Source organism: Bactrocera oleae, chromosome 3 (assembly GCF_042242935.1).
Source record: "Bactrocera oleae isolate idBacOlea1 chromosome 3, idBacOlea1, whole genome shotgun sequence".
In the NCBI taxonomy this organism is placed as follows: domain Eukaryota; kingdom Metazoa; phylum Arthropoda; class Insecta; order Diptera; family Tephritidae; genus Bactrocera; species Bactrocera oleae.
Genome location: NC_091537.1, coordinates 72994699 through 73019696, shown reverse-complemented (window position 1 = coordinate 73019696; position 24998 = coordinate 72994699). Strand labels below are relative to the sequence as shown.

Below are 24998 nucleotides of genomic sequence, written 5' to 3'. Positions count from 1 at the left end.
CAATTTCAAGAATTTCGATCGTGGTTGTAATCCTATTTAGCTCATTTTCGAACTACAAATATCATAACGATACGAATATTTCTCCTAACAGTAGGCGATGCAACGCTCATGTTTAATTATTAATACAGATTTACCATATATGCAACCTTACCGTTCTATTACTACTGATAGATTAAATGTTTCTCGCATTTTTCTCCAGCGCGTAATTATCCTTTAAGTAGTTTGGGACATAACCGTTATATGGCGAGTGGACGGGGTTATCATCCGACATCACCTATTTACACAATGTATGAACCTATAGAAGCAAATGTGTCTAGCATAGCAAGGTTGCCGCTACAAATTCCGCTACCCATTGTAATCCCCCATCACTCATTACAAACAACCGTAAAGGGAACAAAACTATAATAATTTGTGTCAAAATTCATTATTCGACGAAATCGTGAACGACTCACTTAGTTTTATTGCAATATTTTACTTCGTGTCAGGTAAATTGATATTAATATCCTACTTAAATGAGAAATTTGTGACATTAACTCATCCGAATTGCCAAAATTTGGGTTGATGCGGAAAACGTTAATCAGAGCATCGGAATTCCAATTTCATTTATATTTATAGCTAAGCCTTTCTACATTTAAAAAATATTGTTCAATTGTAACTTCATTAAGATATCACACATATGGACCGACACAAACTCTTTAAAGTCAGATGGATAGACAAAATGGATGGAAATCACTATATGGTGTATATTGGGGCTAGAGTAAGAGCTGGACTGATGGAATTAATATTTGGTGTTGCTCAAGTATACATTTGTCACGCAATGGTGTGAAAATAATTCACACACTGACCGAGAATTATGGCATAAAGTAAGGGCTTGATTAACGAAAATCCTCATATGTAGTAGATAGGTGATTACGAAGTTCATGCACAAGTTTCACACATTTTCGACTTAAAAAAATACTATATTCAATAATATTCGTTCGCTTAAATTTTCTATGATATCTTACATATTGACCAATATATACGATATAAAGGCAATCGGAAGTAGTATTGACCCGATGTCAATAAATAAATGTAATCCGTTGGTTTAAAAAAAAATATTACCATTTGTCTTTGTAGCACGATTCGAGCGCCACCTTGTGAATGAAGTAATTATATTTCGCACTTTTACATAATGTGAAATAGGAAAGTCTGGATAAGGTTAAGTACCAAGTTTGGTTAAAATCGGTTAAATAGGACCTGAGATATAGAACTTTACCTAAAGGTGGGCTGCGAAACTTTATAATTCTGGCGTATTTAATCAATGACTGCCTGCCCACAGATCCCCCCAAATGATTTCTTTGAAAATTTATGGGGAAGTTTATATAGGGAATGGAAGTTGCTTTGGAATATTTCAGGTTTGTAACTTTCAGTATAACTGAGATTAGCGATGGGTTATGAAGTCTCCAATGAGCTAATAAGGGTTATAACATAATATCTTTGGTAACATGTTGATCGGCTGATCAATGTTATAAACAACTACCGCATTAAGGTTCGTGGAAATAAGTGGTACTGGCCGTTGCTTATAAATGCATTCGATTCAGCAATGGTTAATGCGTAGAACCTAAAAGTTGCATGTGTAATATATGACATCGCTAAAGTTATAAGTCAATTTGACATTCGCGTAGAAATCGCAGAAGCTTTAATAACTCAAGCCGCTCCACGACAATCTGCTGGGGAGCGTAATGCCGCTCTCGACAATATCAGTAAAAATACAGACGGTTTCGATAATTTAATGCCAAACCTGAACAAACGTGCTCGCTGCCACCAATGTGGAGGAAGAACTCAGGTTGGTTGCAGAAAATGTTATATAATACTTCATCCAAAACAATGCTTTGTTCACTTCCATAATGGGTCACCACGAAATGAAGGGAAAATAAAAAATAATCATAAACTTATAGAAAAATGTGTTGGTTAGTTTCATATAAATTTACATTGAAACTATTAAAAAACTATGCTTCAAAACAAAAAATCAACTTTAACTTCACCCTTTTTTTATGTAATCTAAATCCTAATAATTTCTCATTTTCTAGTTTGTGTAGATTAAATTTTGGCCTTGAAAAAAGCACCTATTAATCGAAATTTTGTCCTCGCTTATAGGGCCTTCATATTTCCTATGTGATTTAGAAAGAAAACCAGATAAATATCTCCAATTACTCCCCAGATATGGTTCTTTCAGTGAACACTATTTAAATACACATCAGGCACATTGAGCAGAAATGGGTTAATTAGTGATTTATTGCACTATCAGTAATTTTCAACATAACCGTTGTTTAGAGTGTGGGCGGGATTAGAATCCGATTTCACTAATATTCACACTATCGGAGAAGATGCCGAAATTGTTTAACGTGACCGAATTCGGTGAATATAGCTCTCGTTTTTAAATATTTTGAGCCCACACGTGCCCCCCTCTACTGCGATCTCTACACCATCATTACAGTTTTGTGTCTTAGCTTGGAGCTTAGTTATAAATTTACGCTTGGTGCGATTCTGCCCAAATGCAATACCAACTTTCTCATTGAAAACATTTGTACTAAGTTTTATCCAGATTTACCAGTTTTTACTCAAGTTACAGTTTGCACGCACGGACGGTCGGACAGACAGTCACATTTATTTATATGTAACCCGATTAGTTTTAGGTGATATGTATACAAACAACTATTATACTCTGTAGCAACATGTTGCAAGAGCACAAAAATTATAAAAATAAAGAATTTTATATGACAAATATATAATTCGACAAACAAATGTTCGTTTCATTGTAGTGAGATATTGAACGATTACTCAAAATAAATATTCGATTACTGTTTCCTCTTTGTTTGATATTACCATCCCTACGAGAGAGTAAATTCAATCTAGAAAAAATATTTTGTACTAATATCACAGCAACAAACAAAAACCGCAATGATAATAACTAGTGCTTTGAATTCTTGTGGTTTTCTTAAATATTTTTTTGATAAGAATTGTATTAAAGATTTCAATAGTTTAATTCGCTGCAGTTTGAAATTTATTGTTTAGTATTTTAGCAAGAATTGGATAAATAGGTCTTGCGGCATACCCGATTTAGTGAAAGAACAAATTTAAAAACTACAAGCAAAGAGTAAAATATTAACTTTGAATAAAATAAAATCACCAAATATGCGAATAATACTCGCCTATATAACATGTTTACTGATTTTAAACAATTACGCTTTGGTGGACCTCATTTCCGAAAAGATGTTTACCGAATCTTTGGATAAGCCAGGAAAGCCTTGGTCTTGCCCTAAGCTAGAAGGCATTTCTTGCGATTGCCTATCCGACAATTTCTTCATTTGTGATTTAATGGACAAATTTAAAATTAAAATCACCTTTGATTATTACAACATAGCCGCGTATTGTAAAGAGGACTCAGAAATAAATATTATTTCTCTACTCAACCAAAAATTTCAGCCAGCGCTTCTTAAAACACGTTATTTGCGTACTCTGAACTGTAAGAACCTTATTCCCGAAATATTTATGACTGCCGAAGTGAATCAAACGTATATGTATATGAGTAAACCGCAGAAGCTGACGGTAGTGTATAACAGGGACCTTGGTTTACAACCAATTGACTATTGGTATGGAATTCCAGAAGTACTTCACATAGAAGTAATCATAAAATCAACAGCAAACATTATAACTATACCAACCAAAATATTTCATACATTTATGTTGGATCCACTCGAAACTCTTACGCTTAGCATACATAGTCTAACGAAACAGCACAACACGCTGCGAAACTTGACGCAAACACATTTTCAAAAACTTACTAAGCTCAGGCAACTTGTCTTAGCCGGAAATAATATGAAAATGTTGGACACAAATATTTTTGCACCACTTACGCAATTGAATTGCTTGAACTTAAGTCAGAATGAAATCGAGGAATTGCCACCAAATTTATTTGCAAATCAACATAATCTTATAATACTTGACCTTAGTTACAATTCGTTGACATATTTAAGGCCAGAACTTTTCAACCAAACTCTCCTTCTATGGCAATTGAAACTCACTGGCAATCGATTACATGACACCACAAATCTTAAAGAAACTCTAAACCCGCTGCCTTATCTACATAGGTTAGACGTAAGAAGGAACAAACTGCAAAGTAATCGAGGCAGTGAGAATTACATCAATACTTCCGCACTATTAACTAATTTTGGATATGAAAATATCGGTATGTTTTTGACTATAGCCGAGATTCTAAATTATTTCAGCAAATTGCAAGCTAAAAATTATGAAGGAAGCAACATTAATTTAAGAGTAATCGATTTTAGTCACAATCGTTTGAGCCAGTTTAATATGGATTGGTTGGTGAAAAGCAGCGTTAAATGCCTTTTAAAAATAAACTTAGAACACAATTTGATTACAAATATATACGCTTTATCAAATTTACTCACTACAACTGATGATTGTAAGCGCGAAATCAAATTGAGTGGCAACCCTGTCGTGTGCGATTGCACATTAGCATGGATTTACAATGATAATTATCAGAGGCTTTTTAGCGATTTGCAGTGTAATCAGACGTCAACCAAACAACTTACGGATATCGCACAACTTCGACGGGACGAACTGTGTGCTTGGCAACCTGTACTGTGTCCCAGCAAATGCGTTTGTTACACTAAATCTGAGTTCCTGACCATCAACTGCAACGGCAGGGAACTCGACGTTATCGAAGAGCTGCCACGTCCCGAGCAACTTGGGCTCACGACTTCGATACTCGATATTAGCAGTAATAAGTTCACGAGTTTGCCGCCAAATATCACATTCGGCTATGCAAACGTTTCACAACTCTACGCTTCGAACAATAAAATCTTCAACGTAAGTCTCTTTGAACTTCCAACCAATTTGACAGTGCTGGATCTACGTAATAATCGTTTGAAATCCTTAAGTGCTGATTTTTTGCGTGCTTTTCTCAATGAGAGCACGAAACTACAATTTCTGAATTTAAGTGAAAATCCTTGGTTTTGCGACTGTGCTGCTCAACAGCTGCTCTACACGATACGCGCACATCGGCAACGCATACCCGATGTCGAGCAGTTACAATGTGTTAATCTACGGAATGATACCCTCCTAACAGCGAGCGTGAGCGAATTATGCCAAACTGATATTAAAGTTAAACATTATAAGTACCTGACTGTGGTTGTCACTTCTGCAGCGTCACTTATAATTATTTTACTTCTCATTATCGCGTTATTCTATAAATACAATTTAAAAGTGAAAGTCTGGTTATACAGTCGCAACATATTGAGCTGTTGCATTCATGAGCGTGAGCTGGATAAGAATAAAAGATTCGATGCGTTCATCTCCTCTGCACACCAAGACGCTGACTTCGTCAACCAAACATTACTGCCACAACTCGAGCAATGCGAACCACCATTTCGTATATGCACGCACGAACGGAATTGGTTGGCAGGCGCGTATATACCTGAACAAATCATCGAATCGGTTGAGCAGTCGCGTCGTACGATCATTGTTCTCTCGCAGCACTTCATCGAATCGGAATGGGCGCGCATGGAGTTTCGCACAGCGCATCAGTGCTCGTTGAACGAAGGTCGTGCACGCATAATTATGATTAAATATGGTGAAATTATCAACAGTGGTTTATTGGATAAGGAATTGAAGGCATATTTGGACATGAACACATATCTGGATTGGCAAGATGACAGATTTTGGGATAAACTACGTTACGCCATGCCACATAAAATTGGTATAAAACCGAATACTGATATGCTTGAAGTTAACGGAAGAATATACGTTATGGGACAGGTTGAGAGAAATCGTTGGCGTGACTAATCTGTTTAAATTTGTCGTATGCTGGCAATTTGCTGAATCGAGTCAACAGTTACAGATGTTTGAAGATTCCTTCGAATTTTTCTATATATATGTATACAAATTCATCTCGTTCAAAATGATGCTATTACTTTCAATTTCCACACTAATACCATATACGAGAGCCATAAAGGAAGTCAAAATTTACTGAAGAGTTAACCCCTGTAGTGGTGATCGCTCAATAATGCAATTTGTTTCAATTAAAGTAGTTTTATTTTAATCAATTATGTTGTATTTAAACTTAGCATTTGAATAAACATTTTGGTACAAATCTTAACTCCTCAAACTAATATAGAGGGTCAATGCATGTAAATTATAGTTGAATTTGTTGACAATTGTGGTATAGTAGACGGTTCAAAGTGGAAGAGAAAAAACAGTGTTTTAAGATAGAACCACTCAATGGCAGACTCTCTGAAGCATAGGAAAGAAGCTAAGTGAGTTAAACGATGGTAGATACACACAAAGAATTCTTAGCTATTTCTAACAAAGGTTAATTCTCATAACGTATACACACATGAACACAGTAAAATTTTTAGAGGATAAATTAAAATTTGTTTTGAGTTAGACGCGATTGATGACGCTGTTAGAAGGCACAACAGCGGGCTTTTCCGTGGTTGAAGCATTAACAAATCTCTCGTAAAGACTTGGTCCGTTCAATAACCTACGGTAAAACAATGCACAACCTTATAAAAAAAGTGGAGTTTTAGGCAAAAATCTGGTGTATTTGTGGCCTTTTTATTTTTGTTCAGATATTGATCTATACAGAATATGTCAAAAAATGATTGGGGGATTGTTTGTATTTGAGTAATTACTGCAACAAGTTCGAAAAATGCTGTTTAGAGAAAAATGTGTTTAAACATAAACTGAGCGGCTACACTTTAAAAGACTATAGTTAAAAAAATACTTAAAATATATTGATTAGAAATTTTAGTAAGGTATATTTAAAGGTATGGGCTATCGACCTATTTAAAAATAGAATTTGTATTCAAAATTTCACACTGGATTAAGGGGCACATAATATAATATTATATCGATAGTCGTATTATTACTCGAACAATTGGCGATTATATTAAATATATAGAGGTTGGACCTGTCTGTCTGTACCAATTTCATTACTTGTTTACTCTAGACCATATTATTATCAGAAGAAAACACTTACTTAAGTCCATTAATATATCATCTGTTGAACCGAAAACATAATTAATTTTGTTAAAATTTTTAATAAACTTTGTTTGTAGCATCTAACGACTGTAACCGAACATTTTATAATCGTCCAATTTTTAAGGATAAAAGGCAAATAAATAAGAGGGAGAAGTTAACCAGATGGGTGAAAATTATTATATTGGGACAATGGGGACAACCCGATCAAGGCCTCGACTAATTCCACTTATAACACTTTGTTATATTGAGGTCAAGAAAATCCAAATTATTTCAATTATCGCACATAGTTTGTGAGATATGTACACAAAGCTTATTAGGGGCGGTCCCATGCCCATTTTTTTTTAAATTTGTAAGCAACAAATGCCGTTCTCCTCTGCAATCTTCCATACCATACATGGTCATATCACTTCGTGGTAATGATCCGATTACGCCATCTGCCATATAATATTCTATTGGGTGGCAGGGAACAAGTATAGCAAGTTTCATAGAGACATCTGAATTTTTACTCAAGTTATTATTTGCACGAAAAGACTTACGGACAGACAAAAAGTCATCCATAATTTAACTCGTCTCGTAATTCTATTCAAACTGATATGAATAACTCTTGTCAAATAGTTGGAAATATTCGCAATTCTCTGGATACATTTTGGATAATCTATGAAATTATATGAACGTGACACTAGTTGCGTTATTTTAAAAACAATAGATGATAAACAATTTTATGTTTGAATTTTACACTGCTTCTTGATGGGAAAAATACCGTTCAAACGAGGCAATAGCGTTATGGAGATTCCGCGTCATCCGAAACCACAATAAAACGTTGGTCTACAGTGGGCGTCCAAATGAAGCTGTAAAACCATAAAATATAAAAAAAATCCAAAAAATAGTTCTGAACGATCGGAAAGTGAAGTTGCGTGATATAGCTGACATCGTAACGATTTCAAAAGAACGTGTTGGCTTTATCTTGTATGAGTATTTGTCCATGAGAAAGCCTTGTTCAAACTGGCTGACGCGTTTACTGATTGTTGACCAAAAACAGCAACGAGTTGATGATTCTGAGCAGTGTTGGATGAAACCAGGATTGATCACTTCACCCTGGAATCAAAACGAGCGTCATTTGAGTAAATAGTAGCTGGTGAACCTCGTCTAAAGATCCCGAAAGCACAACAATCAGCTGGAAAGGTTACGGCCTCGGTATTTTGGGATATGAAAGATGTAGTATTCATCAACTATATTGATAAGGGAAAACCATCATACTTGTATAGCGTTATTGAAAAAAAAAATTTTTTTTTCATCAAGACAACGCACCGTATCACAAGTCAATCAAAACAATGACAAAAATGCATTAATTGCACTTTGAATTATCAGAGGGCGCTGGAATTATTGTATTGCTCTTGATGGAAATTGTATTGATGAATAAAGCCAATTTGAACAAAAAAAAAACGTGATCCTTTGCGCCAAATATTATATATCTTATTTTAGTGCTTAGTTAAGGCACTTTATAAATTCTCATTTAATGACCGTTTGTGGGCGTAGCAGTGGTTCGATTACGCCAATCTATGAACGCGTCATTACTTTTTTTGCCATCAAACACGTGTACCAAGTTTTATTAAGATATCTTAATTTTTACCCAAGTTATCGGTTGTACAGATGGACGGACGGACGGACAGTCACTCAGATTTCAATTCGTCTCATCATCGTGACCATTTATATCCCATATCTTGCTTGATAATTTTTAGGTGATACAAACAACTGTTAGGTGAACAAAACTGTTATACTCTGCAGCAACATGTGACAAGAGTTTAGAAAACATTATTAAAGTTATTCTGATGAAATTTTATTAAAGTTATACTGATGAATTCAATTCAAATCAAAACTTGGGTACCTTACCTAAAAAAATATTGGAAGTAATTTTTGGAAAAAGAAAAGCGAGGAAAAAATGGCAATAATCCAGAGCTCCACAAGATAAAACTAGACTGAATAACTTAACGTCTCAATTGAAAAACGAAATTAAACAATTTAAGAACGATACCATGAGTGCGTTTCTATGTGAACTTACAAATGACTCAAGTACTGAATATTCAATTTGGAAGTCTACCAAAAAACTGAAGAGCCCAATTATGCAAATCCCTTCAAATAAAAACATTGATGATAGCTGGGCTAGAAATAACTATCAGAAAGCATTCAGATTTGCTGAACACCTTGAAACGATTTTTCAACCTAACACGATGGATGACACTACACTGTTACCAAACATTATTGCACAAGAAAATATGGAAATACCATGGGTCACTCAAGCTGAAATCAAGATGAACCCTAAAAAAGCTCCTGGTTTCGACCTGATCACCGGCCAGATACTTAGAGAACTGCCAAGGAAAGCATTAGCTAAAATAACCAATCTGATTAATGCATCATTCAGACTACAATATGTACCGTCATTATGGAAAGTGGCTGAAGTTATTATGATACCCAAACCTGGAAAGCCACCCCATGAAACCACATCATACCGACCAATTTCTCTGCTACCGCTTATGTCCAAATTGTATGAAAAACTTTTATTGAAAAGATTAAAACCAATAATTGATGAGAAAAATCTTATTCCAAATCACCAATTTGGTTTTCGGAATCAACACTCTACGCTTGATCAGGTTCATCGAATAACTGATACAAATGAAAAAACATTAGAAGAAAAAAAGTGTGCTTAGCTATATTCCTAGATGTAGCACAAGCTTTCGATAAAGTTTGGCATGCAGGATTCAAGTATAAACTTAAAATGTTGCTTCCAACACAATTCTCGAAAATTCTGAAATCATATATATCATAACGCTTTTTCAGAATCAAACAAGAGGACGCTTTTTCTGCTCTAAAAAAAATCCAAGCGGGAGTTCCGCAAGGTAGTGTATTGGGACCAGTTCTTTATCTCTTATATACTAGTGACCTACCAACATTTAACGAAAATATTGTTGCTACATTTGCTGATGATACTGCTATTTTAGCCGTTGGCGACAATAATATTGAGTCAACAGAAAAATTACAAAAAGCCATTGCAGAAGTACAACGCTGGACAACTACTTGGCGCATTAAGCTGAATGAAACCAAATCAGAGCATCTCGATTTCACCAATAAACGTATACAGCACAAACCAATATTTATGAACCAAAAAATAGTTCCGTATGAGAATACAGCAAAATATCTTGGTATGACACTTGATATTAAACTAAGGTGGAAACTTAAGTACAGAAAAATGTACTATTGCTATTAGGCAGATATTCCGCCTTGTCAATATACAACAAGCTACTCTTGTATCAACAAGTCCTTAAACCGATCTGGACTTGTGGTATTCAACTCTGGGGCTGTACCAGTCAAAGCAACAGATTAATTATCCAAAGATTTCAAAACAAAGTAATTCATGGTATTGTTAATGCACCCTGGTACATTCGTAATGACAACTTGCATATGGATCTAAATGTAGAAACTGTTGACACCGTCATCAAGATGTATGCTCAAAGTCATGAACAACGACTTCAACAACATATCAACATTGAGGCTATCTAGATCCTTAATAATGATGGCCTTACCAGAAGATTAAAGCGAGTAAAACCTTTCGAACTTGCGTAAACAAAAAAAAACATTTAACTATAAAATAAAATAATCATTGTTCAGGTCTCACTAAAATAGTGGCTATAATACATACATATGTATAAATTTACACATGTGAAATGAATATCATAGGATAAGCATTTTGTAATTTTAAAACCGTATAAATTTAAGTCAGAAACAAATAGTTTATTAGTATTAATTTACTAGGTTGCTATAAAATAAGTTCCCCAATGGGGTTTTTACAAAAAAAAAAAAAAAAAAAAAAAAAATTGGGTAGCCCATTAAAGTTGTACAACTTCTTTTAATTATAGTTCTTTGACCATCGTTGACAACTACAACTAAACATGAAACACAAACACTTTTGCTCCATCACACAAGACAAAGAGCACCCAGAAGTGACTTAAGGAAATATTCCAGGTTTCATAGCTGCAGACGCAACGCCGGTTGGAAGTACAGATTTGGTTCGAGCAGCGCCATCAATACCAACAGAAACCATGCCTGCAGCTATTCATCAATGGCCGAATTACTTGTATTTGAGGGCTTCTGTGAAGGCGAAAGGTGACCGTTTCGAATAAACTTTTATACATCGCTTATTGAATATATGCATTACTAAATACAATCAACTTAATTAAAAAATATTTTATATGTTCAGGCATTATTTCATTACGATTTTTTTTTTTTTTTTTTTGACCAAGCATAGAAGGGCTAAGTAAGTAAAATATTCATGTTTACTTATTTAAAATAAGTTTAAAATACAGCAAAACAAAGTCTGAGTATACAACCCAAATTTCTCCATTTCAGAAGCTCCTCGCTGCTGACAGAAATTTGTGATAAAGTTGAACTGAGAAATGCCAATTTTTATACTCTTGTAAAATGCTGCTCCAGAGTATAATAGTTTTATTCAAAACTAATCGAGATAGATATGGAGTTGTATAGAGATGAATTCCGAGTGAGTGTCTGTCTCTCCGTCTGTGCAAGCGAAATCATTAGTCAAAACCCTATAAAGTGTCATAATTAAAGCCCGCAATAAGATACAAGGCTGTTATTCAGTACAACGAATTACACTGGGGAAGGGCATCCATGGTTGAGAAAATTTCCTATATATCCATATAGCAAAACTTTAAATTCCATATGATTCTTACACTTTCCAGTATACAAATAAAGCACCATAGAATATATTACGACACGACTTTGCACAAATAGTGCTTTCGAAGTTTGCCATCTCAAGTCTAAAACTGTCAAAATCGGACCGCAACTGTTCAAGTCCATAGTTTCGGAATATGGACTCCAGTGCTTAGTGCTAACATTTTACCTTTATTGCGGTCAATCTGTGAGATATATTATTGCAATTCGGAGAGAGTCTCTTTCTGATAATAGTATGCAAGTACGACGAAAATGGATTGAACCGGTTAAATATTTTAATTAGCCCCCATATACCTAATCGAAATACTTTCGAACCTCCTGATATGTAATAGAAAGGTGATTACGAAGTTCATGCACAAATTTCACACATTTTCGACATTAAACAATAATATATTCAAAAATATACGTTCGTCTAAATTTTCTATGATATCTTACATAAAGACAATCGGAAGTTTGAAATACTTATTGTAGCACCCATATATCTAATGAGGGCTAGAAGTAGTATTGACCCGATATCAATAAATAAATGTAATGCATTGGTTTAAAAAAAAATATTACCATTTGTCTTTGTAGCACGATTCGAGCGCCACCTTGTGAATGAAGTAATTATATTTCGCACTTTTACATAATGTGTAATAGGAATGTCTAGATAAGGTTAAGTACCATATTTGAACTTTATAATTCTGGCGTATTTAATCAATGACTGCCTGCCCACAGATCCCGCTAAATGATTTCTTTGAAAAGTTATGGGGAAGTTTATATAGGGAATAGAAGTTGCTTTGGGATATTTTAGGTCAATCAATGTTATAAACAACTACCGCATTAAGGTTCGTGGAAATAAATGGTACTGGCCGTTGTTTATAAATGCATTCGATTCAGCAATGGTTAAATATAATATAATGTGTAATATATGACATCTCTAAAGTTATAAGTCAATTTGACTTTCGCGTAGAATCGCAGAAGCTTTAATAACTCAAGCCCACGACAATCTGGTGGAGAGCGTAATGCCGCTCTCGACAATATCAGTAAAAATACAGACGGTTTCGATAATTTAATACCAAACCTGAACAAACGTGCTCGCTGCCGCCAATGTGGAGGAAGAACTCAGGATGTTCGGACAACTAACTTACACTTGCTGAAATACTAAACTGTAAATGTACAACTGGACCAGATTAAACCATATAAATCGTCATTTAGTTCCCAATCAAAAATATTCTGAAAAAAAATTCTTCTTGATAATCCCGGGATGGTAAAATTAAACAAATGGAAAAAATACGGAATATTTATTTTCAGTAATTGATAATAGTTATATCGGTATTTTAATAATTCGATAAAAAAGATTGTCTAAATATATCGTTGCAATATGAACAAAATGTTATACCCTCGCATCATGTTGCTACTCTGTGGCAGTTTTGTTCCACTAAAGATTATTTGTAACACTTAAATTAATTGAGATATATATATCAAAATGGACAAGAGGACAACACAAGGCAAGAACATTATATAATTATCAGAGATATCCCCTTGTTTAGTATAAAGATTTGCTCAAAATTAAAAATACTCATTCCATGTACTTTGATACTAGCATGCTACACGTTTATAATTCATCCAAAACAATGCTTTGTTCACTTCCATAATGGGTCACCACGAAATGAAGGGAAAATAAAATATAATCATAAACTTATCGAAAAATGTGTTGGTTAGTTTCATATAAATTTACATTAAAACTATTAAAAAACTATATTTCTAAACAAAAAATAAACTTCTATTTCACTCTTTTTTAATGTAATCTAAATCCTAATCATGTTAGTTTAAGAATCACATTGTTTTTGCTCTTTTAAAAAAAAAACAGTACTTAAGGAAAACCAGTTATTATTTGATTTCCCGGTATTTCTCATTTTTTAGTTTGTGTAGATTCAATTTTGACCTTAAAAAAAGCACCTATTAATCGAAATGTTGTCTTCCCTTATAAAGCCTGTATATTGCTTTATATTATATTTCCTATATGATTTAGAAAAAAACCAAATAAATATCTCCAACTACTCCCTAGATATGGTTCTTTCAGTGAACACTATTTAAATACACATCAGGCACATTGAGCAGAAATGGGTTAATTAGTGATTTATTGCACTATCAGTAATTTTCAACATAACCGTTGTTTAGAGTGTGGGCGGGATTAGAATCCGATTTCACTGATATTCACACTACCGGAGAAGGTGCCGAAATTGTTTAACGTGACCGAATTCGGTGAATATAGCTCTCGTTTTTAAATATTTTGAGCCCACACGTGCCCCCCGCTACCGCGATCTCAAAATAAATATTCGATTACTGTTTTCTCTTTGTTTGATATTACCATCGCTACGAGAGAGTAAATTCAATCTAGAAAAAATATTTTATACTAATATCACAGCAACAAACAATTACCGCAAAGATAATAACTAGTGCTTTGAATTCTTGTGGTTTTCTTAAATATTTTTTTGATAAGAATTGAAATAAAGATTTCAATAGTTTAATTCGCTGCAGTTTGAAATTTATTGTTTAGTATTTTAGCAAGAATTGGATAAATAGGTCTTGCGGCATACCCGATTTAGTGAAAGAACAAATTTAAAAACTACAAGCAAAGAGTAAAATATTAACTTTGAATAAAATAAAATCACCAAATATGCGAATAATACTCGCCTATATAACATGTTTACTGATTTTAAACAATTACGCTCTGGTGAACCTCATTTCCAAAAAGCTGTTTACCGAGTCTATAGATAAGCCAGGAAAGCCTTGGTATTGCCCTAAGCTAGAAGGCATTTCTTGCGATTGCTATTCCGAATATTCCTTCAGATGTGATTTTATGAACATAAGAATCTTCTTTTCTGATGATGAGATGGGCCTGCTTTGTGAAGAGGACTCAGAAATAAATATTATTTCTCTACTCAAGCAAACATTTCAGCCAGCGCTTCATAAAACACGTTATTTGCGTACTTGGAACTGTAAGAACCTTATTCCCGAATTATTTATGACGGCCGAAGTGAATCAAACGTATATGTATATGAGTAAACCGAAGAAGCTGACGGTAATATATAACAGGGATCTTGATTCACAACCAATTGAATATTGGTATGGATTTCCAGTTGTACTTCACTTTGAAGTAATCATAAAATCAACAGCAGACATTATAACTGTACCAACCAATATATTTGATAGGTGTGTGTTCGATCCAATCGAAACTCTTACGCTTAGCATACATAGTATAACGAAACAGCACAACACGCTGCGAAACTTGACGCAAAACCATTTTCAAAAATTTAGTAAACTCAGACAACTTGTCTTAGCCGGAAATAATATGAAAATGTTGGACGCAAATATTTTTGCACCACTTACGCAATTGAATTGCTTGAACTTAAGTCAGAATGAAATCGAGGAATTGCCACCAAATTTATTTGCAAATCAACATAAACTTATAATACTTGACCTTAGTTACAATTCGTTGACATATTTAGCGGCTGAACTTTTCAACCAAACTCCCCTTCTATGGCAATTGAAACTCACTGGCAATCGATTACATGACACCACAAATCTTGAAGAAACTCTAAAACCGCTTCCTTATCTACATAGGTTAGACGTAAGCAGGAACAAACTGCAAAGTAATCGAGGCAGTGAGAATTACTTCAATACTTCCGCACTATTAACTAATTTTGGATATGAAAATATCGGTATGTTTTTGACTATAGCCGAGATTCTAAATTCTATCAGCAAATTGCAAGCTGAAAATTATGAAGGAAGCAACATTAATTTAAGAGTCATCGATTTTAGTCACAATCTTTTGAGCCAGTTTAGTATGGATTGGTTGGTGAAAAGCAGCGTTAAATGCCTTTTAAAAATAAACTTAGAACACAATTTGATTACAAATATCTATGCTTTATCAAATTTACTCACTACAACTGATGATTGTAAGCGCGAAATCAAATTGAGTGGCAACCCTGTCGTGTGCGATTGCACATTAGCATGGATTTACAATGATAATTATCAGAGGCTTTTTAGCGATTTGCAGTGTAATCAGACGTCAACCAAACAACTTACGGATATCGCACAACTTCGACGGGACGAACTGTGTGCTTGGCAACCTGTATTGTGTCCCAGCAAATGCGTTTGTTACACTAAATCTGAGTTCCTGACCATCAACTGCAACGGTAGGGAACTCGACGTTATCGAAAAGCTGCCACGTCCCGAGCAAGTTGCGCTCACGACTACGATACTTGATATTAGCAGTAATAAGTTCACGAGTTTGCTGCCAAACATCACATTCGGCTATGCAAACGTTTCAAAACTCTACGCTTCGAACAATAAAATCTTCAACATAAGTCTCTTTGAACTTCCAACCAATTTGACAGTGCTGGATCTACGTAATAATCGTTTGCAATCCTTAAGTGCTGATTTTTTGCGTGCTTTTCTCAATGAGAGCACGAAACTACAATTTCTGAATCTGAGTGAAAATCCTTGGTTTTGCGACTGTGCTGCTCAACAGCTGCTCTACACGATACGCGCACATCGGCAACGCATACCCGATGTCGAGCAGTTACGATGTGATAATCTACAGAATGTTACCCTCATAACAGCGAGCGTGAGCGAATTATGCCAAACTGATATTAACGTTAAATATTATAAGTACCTGACCGTGGCTGTCACTTCTGCAGCGTCACTTATTATTATGTTACTTCTCATCATCGCGTTATTCTATAAATATAATTTGCAAGCGAAAGCCACATATTTTATATAGCCACAATATATTAACTTGTTGCATTCATGAGCGTGAGCTGGATAAGAATAAAAGATTCGATGCGTTCATCTCCTCTGCACACCAAGACGCTGACTTCGTCAACCAAACATTACTGCCACAACTCGAGCAATGCGAACCACCATTTCGTATATGCACGCACGAACGGAATTGGTTGGCAGGCGCGTATATACCTGAACAAATCATCGAATCGGTTGAGCAGTCGCGTCGTACGATCATTGTTCTCTCGCAGCACTTCATCGAATCGGAATGGGCGCGCATGGAGTTTCGCACAGCGCATCAGTGCTCGTTGAACGAAGGTCGTGCACGCATAATTATGATTAAATATGGTGAAATTATCAACAGTGGTTTATTGGATAAGGAATTGAAGGCATATTTGGACATGAAGACATATCTGGATTGGCAAGATGACAGATTTTGGGATAAACTACGTTACGCCATGCCACATAGAATGGGTAAAAAACTGAATATCGATATTCTTAAAGTTAGTGAAAGAAAATTCGTTATGGGACAGGTTGAGAGAAATCGTTGGCCTGACTAATCTGTTTAAATTTGTCGTATGCTGGCAATTGCTGAATCGAGTCAACAGTTACAGATGTACAGATGTTTGAAGATTCCTCCGAATGTTTCTATATATATGTATACAAATTCATCTCGTTCAAAATGATGCTATTACTTTCAATTTCCACACTAATACCATATACGAGAGTCATAAAGGAAGTCAAAATTTACTGAAGAGTTAACCCCTGTAGTGGTGATCGCTCAATAATGCAATTTGTTTTAATTAAAGTAATTTCCTTAAATCAATTCTGTTATATTTTAACAAAATAAATACTTAGCATTTGAATAAACATTTTGGTACAAATCTTAACCCTCAATCAATTTTAGATCAATGCATGTGAACTATAGTTGAATTTGTTGACAATTGTGGTACAGTAGACAGTTCAAAGTGGAAGAGAAAAAACAGTGTCTTAAGGTAGAACCACTCAATGGCAGACTCTCTGAAGCATATGAAACAAGCTAAGTGAGTTAAACGATGGAAGATACACACAAAGAATTCTTAGCTATTTCTAACAAAGGTTAATTCTCATAACGTAGACACACATGAACTCAATTGTCTTCTTAATAGGCACACCTAGTGAGACAGCCTAAAATAAGACGATGTTTGGGGAGTAAAAACAAACCAAAAACACATTAATTGTTTTTAAATTGTTAAGGTATATTTATACAGTTTAAGTAATATGTAGTAAAATTTTTAGAGAATAAATTAAAATTTGTTTTGAATGCGATTGATGACGCTGTTAGAAGGCACAACAGCGGGCTTTTCCGTGGTTGAAGCATTAACAAATCTCTCGCAAAGACTTGGTCCGTTCAATAACCTACGGTAAAACAATGCACAACTTAATAAAAAAAGTGGAGTTTTAGGCAAAAATCTGGTGTATTTGTGACCTGTCCTGTGAATCCTATTGATTAGAAATTTTAGTAAGGTATATTTAAAGGTATGGGCTATCGACATATATAAAAATAGAATTTGTATTTAAAATTTCACACTGGATTAAGGGGCACATAATATAATATTATATCGATAGTCGTATTATTACTCGAACAATTGGCGATTATATTAAATATATAGACGATGGACCGAGGTATGTACCAATTTCATTACTTGTTTACTCTAGACCATATTATTATCAGAAGAAAACACTTACTTAAGTCCATTAATATATCATCTGTTGAACCGAAAACATAATTAATTTTGTTAAAATTTTTAATAAACTTTGTTTGTAGCATCTAACGACTGTAACCGAACATTTTATAATCGTCCAATTTTTAAGGATAAAAGGCAAATAAATAAGAGGGAGAAGTTAACCAGATGGGTGAAAATTATTATATTGGGACAATATGGACAACCCGATCAAGGCCTCGACTAATTCCACTTATAACACTTTGTTATATTGAGGTCAAGAAAATCCAAATTATTTCAATTATCGCACATAGTTTGTGAGATATGTACATAAAGCTTATTAGGGGCGGTCCCATGCCCATTTTTTTTTAAATTTGTAAGCAACAAATGCCGTTCTCCTCTGCAATCTTCCATACCATACTTGGTCCTATCACTTCTACGTTTTTCTCTAAACACCATTTTGTGGGCGTGGTAATGATCCGATTACGCCATCTGCCATATAATCTTCTATTGGGTGGCAGGGAACAAGTATTATATAACAAGTTTTATAGAGACATCTGAGTTTTACTCAGACAAAAAGTCATCCGGAATTCAACTCGTCTCGTAATTATATTCAAATTGATATGTATAACTCTTTATTTATCTCGATTAGTTATATGTATTACAAACAAGCGTTAAGAGGGCTAACTGGTATACTCTGTGGCAACATATAGCGAGAGAATAACACAGCTTCGCGAAAATTAATATTTGCTTGATGCGCTGGATTTCTTAGCAAATTTTGATGATTTCAATTGTCCAGATAACAAATTTAATCATGAAAGTATTGAAAGTGCGCTCGTTTTTATGATTTTTTCATGTATTGATCAGTTATCGCCTTGTTAGTTATAATATTATTATATTATTTTTCGAGCTACGATGAGGGTTTTGCGAACCTTCTTCACTCAATCAAACTCTCCCTTTGCATTTGAAAAGTTATTAACATGCGCTTAGAAACAATGATATCGCGAAATCCGCAGCAATCGCTAAATTCTACGAGAGGATGGAAAGGTGCAACATCTATGCCAAACTAACATTTCTCAAAATGACAAATATGATAGAGAATTTCAAAGTAGTGGACGCGGATATTGTTTTAATTAGATATGTAGAAAATGTTTGCAGCTTAGTAAGGAAAAGTTGAAAGGTGGAATATTTAATGGTTTTCAAATACGACAATTATCGAAAGATACAGATTATCAAGGTTATAACTGCTCCGGATTGACGCTTGGAAAATTTTTGTGTTGATATTCAAAAATTTTCTAGGTTACTGCAATCACCAATTATGAAAATATTTTGAACAAGTAAGGAAGGGCTAAGTTCGGATGTAACCGAACATTTTATACTTTTGAGATTTCTTTGTGGATTGACTGATATTTTCGGTAGAAGGTCAAATATAGGCACTGGGGTCCACATATTTAGTACTTGGGGGCTTGAACTGTTTTGGTTCGATTAAGACAATTTTTATCCATAAGGTGGCATATTTTAATCACATTATTCACGCAAAGTTTTATCCCGATACAGTCATTGTTGCCTGATTTGCATAGTGGAAAGTGAAAGAATCAGATGGAATTTAAAATGGTGTTATATGGGATGTAGGCGTGGTTGAAGTCCGATTTCGCCCATTTTCGCACTATGACATAGAAACATGAAAAGAGCGTTATGCATCGAATTTGGTTGAAATCGGTTGAGCAGATCTCAAGATATGGGTTTTCACCTAAAAGTGGGCTGTGCCACGCCCACTGACTAATTTTGAACGCGGTTCCTATTAAGCCAATTTATACCATCTCAGAGATAAAATTTAATGTCTCTGGCGTGTTTAGTGCTTGATTTATCGCGCTTTTAGTAGTTTTTAACAGTACCGTTATATGGGGAGTGGGCGGAGTTGCCACCCGATTTCACACTGTAGATAGAGGTTCTAAAAACATTTGCTTCCACTGAATTTTGTTGTTATTGCATTAGCGGTTTAGGAGATATGCACATTAAACCTATTAGGGGCGGGACCACGCCCACTTTAAAAAAAAAAGTTCTAACTGCAGATGCCCCTCCCTAATGTGATCCTGTGTAGCAAATAACAGTCTTGTATCTTATTGCGGAGCTTAGTTATGGCAATTTATTTGTTTTTGAATAATGGCGTTTTGTGGGCGTGGCAGTGGTCCGATTACGCCCGTCTGCAATATCAACCGTCTCACGGTACCAAGAAACATGTCTACCCAGTTTCATAAAGATATCTCAATTTTTACTCAAGTTAGAGCTTGCACGGACGGACGGACAGACGGACGGACGGACAGACGGACGGACGGACAGACGGACGGACGGACAGACAGTCACCCGGATTTCTACTCGTCTCTTCATCCTGATCATTTATATATATATAACCCTATATCTAACTCGATTAGTTTTAGGTGATTCAAACAACCGTTAGGTGAACAAAACTATTATACTCTGTAGCAAGAGGTTGCGAGAGTATAAAAATATACTGGTATACTTTCAGACTATAGTTGGAAATATTCGCAATTCTCTGGATACATTTTGGATAATCTATGAAATTATATGAATGTGACACTAGTTGCGTTATTTTAAAAACAATAGATGATAAACAATTTTATGTTTGAATTTTACACTGCTTCTTGATGGGAAAAATACCGTTCAAGCGAGGCAATAGCGTTATGGAGATTCCGTGTCATCAGAAACCACAATAAAACGTTGGTCTTCAGTGGGCGTCCAAATGAAGCTGTAAAACCACAAAATATAAAGAAAAATCCAAAAAAAGGTTCTGATTGATCGGAAAGTGAAGTTGCGTGATATAGCTGACATCGTAACGTTTTCAAAAGAACGTGTTGGCTTTATCTTGTATGAGTATTTGTCCATGAGAAAGCCTTGTTCAAACTCGGTGACGCGTTTGCTGATTGTTGACCAAAAACAGCAACGAGTTGATGATTCTGAGCAGTGTTGGATGAAACCAGGATTGATCACTTCACCCTGGAATCAAAACGAGCGTCATTTGAGTGAACAGTAGCTGGTGAACTTCCTCTAGAGATCCCAAAAGCACAACAATTAGCTAGAAAGGTTACGGCTTCGGTATTTTGGGATATGAAAGGTGTAATATTCATCAACTAGATTGATAAGGGAAAACCATCATACTTGTATAGCGTTATTGAAAAAAAAAATTTTTTTTTCATCAAGACAACGCACTGTATCAGAAGTCAATCAAAACAATGACAAAAATGCATGAATTGCACTTTGAATTACTGCCGCATCCACCTTATTCTCCAGGTGTGGTTCCCAGCGACTAATGGCCTCAAAAAATTGCTCGCCGGTAACAAATTGTGCTCGAATGAAGAAGTTATCACTGAAACTGAGGCCTTTTTTGAGGCAAAAGACAAATCATTCTACAAAAGCGATATTGAAACGCCAGAGGGCGCTGGAATTATTGTATTGCTCTTGATGGAAATTGTATTGATGAATAAAGCCAATTTGAATAAAAAAAAAACAGTGTTTTCTGTGATCCTCTGCGCCAAATGACAGTTATATATCTTATTTTAGTGCTTAGTTATGGCACTTTATAAATTCTCATTTAATGGCCGTTTGTGGGCGTGGTAGTGGTTCGATTACGCCAATCTATGAACGCGTCATTACTTTTTTTGCCATCAAACACGTGTACCAAGTTTTATTAAGATATCTTAATTTTTACCCAAGTTATCGGTTGTACAGATGGACGGACGGACGGACAGACGGACAGTCACTCAGATTTCAATTCGTCTCATCATCGTGATCATCATAGTGACCATTTATATCCCATATCTTGCTTGATAATTTTTAGGTGATACAAACAACTGTTAGGTGAACAAAACTGTTATACTCTGCAGCAACATGTTACAAGAGTTTAGAAAGCATTATTAAAGTTATTCTGATGAATTCAATTCAAATCAAAACTTGGGTACCTTACCTAAAGAAATATTGGAATTAATTTTTGGAAAAAGAAAAGCGAGGAAAAAATGGCAATAATCCAGAGCCCCACAAGATAAAACTAGACTGAATAACTTAACGTCTCAATTGAAAAACGAAATTAAACAATTTAAGAACGATACATTGAGTGCGTTTCTATGTGAACTTACAAATGACTCAAGTACTGAATATTCAATTTGGAAGTCTACCAAAAGACTGAAGAGGCCAATTATGCAAACCCCTCCAATTAAAAACATTGATGGTAGCTGGGCTAAAAATAGCTATCAGAAAGCATTCAGATTTGCTGAACACCTTGAAACGATCTTTCAACCTAACACGATGGATGACACTACACTGTTACCAAACATTATTGCACAAGAAAATATGGAAATACCATGAACCCTAAAAAAGCTCATGGTTTCGACCTGATCACCGGCCAGATACTTAGAGAACTACCAAGGAAAGCATTAGTTAAAATAACCAATCTGATTAATGCATCATTCAGACTACAATATTTACCGTCATTATGGAAAGTGGCTGAAGTTATTGTGATACCCAAACCTGGAAAGCCACCCCATGAAACCACATCATACCGACCAATTTCTCTGCTACCGGTTATATCCAAATTGTTTGAAAAACTTTTACTAAAAAGATTCAAACCAATAATTGATGAGAAAAATCTTATTCCAAATCATCAATTTGGTTTTCGGAATCAACACTCTACGATTGATCAGGTTCATCAAATAACTGATACAATTGAAAAAGCATTAGAAGAAAAAAAGTGTGCTTAGCTATATTCCTAGATGTAGCACAAGCTTTCGATAAAGTTTGGCATGCAGGATTAAAGTATAAACTTAAAATGTTTCTTCCAACACAATTCTCGAAAATTCTGAAATCATATATATCAGAACGCTATTTCAGAATCAAACAAGAGGACGCTTTTTCTGCTCTAAAAAAAATCCAAGCGGGAGTTCCGCAAGGTAGTGTATTGGGACCAGTTCTTTATCTCTTATATACTAGTGACCTACCAACATTTAACGAAAATATTGTTGCTATATTTGCTGATGATACTGCTATTTTAGCCGTTGGCGACAATAATATTGAGTCAACAGAAAAATTACAAAAAGCCATTGCAGAAGTACAACGCTGGACAACTACTTGGCGCATTAAGCTGAATGAAACCAAATCAGAGCATCTCGATTTCACCAATAAACGTATACAGCACAAACCAATATTTATGAACCAAAAAATAGTTCCGTATGAGAATACAGCAAAATATCTTGGTATGACACTTGATACTAAACTAAGGTGGAAATCACATGTCAAAAAAAAACAAGAAGAATTAAAACTTAAGTACAGAAAAATGTACTGGCTATTAGGCAGATATTCCGCCTTGTCAATATACAACAAGCTACTCTTGTATCAACCTTAAACAAGTCCTTAAACCGATCTGCACTTATGGTATTCAACTCTGAAGCAAGACAAAGAGCACCCAGAAGTGACTTATGGAAATATTCCAGGTTTCATAGCTGCAGACGAAACGCCGGTTGGAAGTACAGATTTGGTTCGAGCAGCGACATCAATACCAACAGAAACCATGCCTGCAGCTATTCATCAATGGCCGAATTACTTGTATTTGAGGGCTTCTGTGAAGGCAAAAGGTGACCGTTTCGAATAAACTTTTGTACATCGCTTATTGAATATATGCATTACTAAATACAATCAACTTAATTAAAAAATATTTTATATGTTCAGGCATTATTTCATTACGATTTTTTTTTTTTTTTTTGACCAAGCATAGAAGGGCTAAGTAAGTAAAATATTCATGTTTACTTATTTAAAAAAAAAGTTTAAAATACAGTAAAACAAAGTCCCAAATTTCTCCAATTCAGAAGCTCCTCGGTGCTGACAAAAATTTGTGATAAATTTGAACTGAGAAGTGCCAATTTTTATACTCTTGCAACATGCTGCTCCAGAGTATAATAGTTTTATTCAAAACTAATCGAGATAGATATGGAGTTGTATAGAGATGAATTCCGAGTGAGTGTCTGTCTCTCCGTCTGTGCAAGCGAAATCATTAGTCAAAACCCTATAAAGTGTCATAATTAAAGCCCGCAATAAGATACAAGGCTGTTATTCAGTACAACGATTTGCGCTGGGGAAGGGCATCCATGGTTGAGAAAATTTCCTATATATCCATATAGCAAAACTTTAAATTCCATATGATTCTTACACTTTCCAGTATACAAATAAAGCACCATAGAATATATTACGACACGACTTTGCACAAATAGTGCTTTCGAAGTTTGCCATCTCAAGTGTAAAACTGTCAAAATCGGACCGCAACTGTTCAAGTCCATAGTTTCGGAATATGGACTCCAGTGCTTAGTGCTAACATTTTACCTTTATTGCGGTCAATCTGTGAGATATATTATTGCAATTCGGAGAGAGTCTCTTTCTGATAATAGTATGCAAGTACGACGAAAATGGATTGAACCGGTTAAATATTTTAATTAGCCCCCATATACCTAATCGAAATACTTTCGAACCTCCTGATATGTAATAGAAAGGTGATTACGAAGTTCATGCACAAATTTCACACATTTTCGACATTAAACAATAATATATTCAAAAATATACGTTCGTCTAAATTTTCTATGATATCTTACATAAAGACAATCGGAAGTTTGAAATACTTATTGTAGCACCCATATATCTAATGAGGGCTAGAAGTAGTATTGACCCGATATCAATAAA

The 24998-nt window shown here is 34.9% G+C and overlaps 2 protein-coding genes and 1 pseudogene across 3 annotated transcripts in view; 2 read left to right on the top strand and 1 right to left on the bottom strand.

Moving 5' to 3' along the window:
* The window catches only part of side-II (sidestep II), a 262223-nt gene that overhangs the window by 63277 nt on the left and 173948 nt on the right, over window positions 1–24998 (bottom strand). The gene's annotated exons all lie outside the window — the stretch shown is intronic.
* LOC138856447 (protein toll-like) lies at window positions 3253–5856 on the top strand. The gene is given in 1 exon segment (XM_070107554.1): window positions 3253–5856. A coding segment is annotated over 1 exon segment (2604 nt).
* On the top strand, window positions 15575–17117 carry LOC106623320 (protein toll-like; annotated as a pseudogene).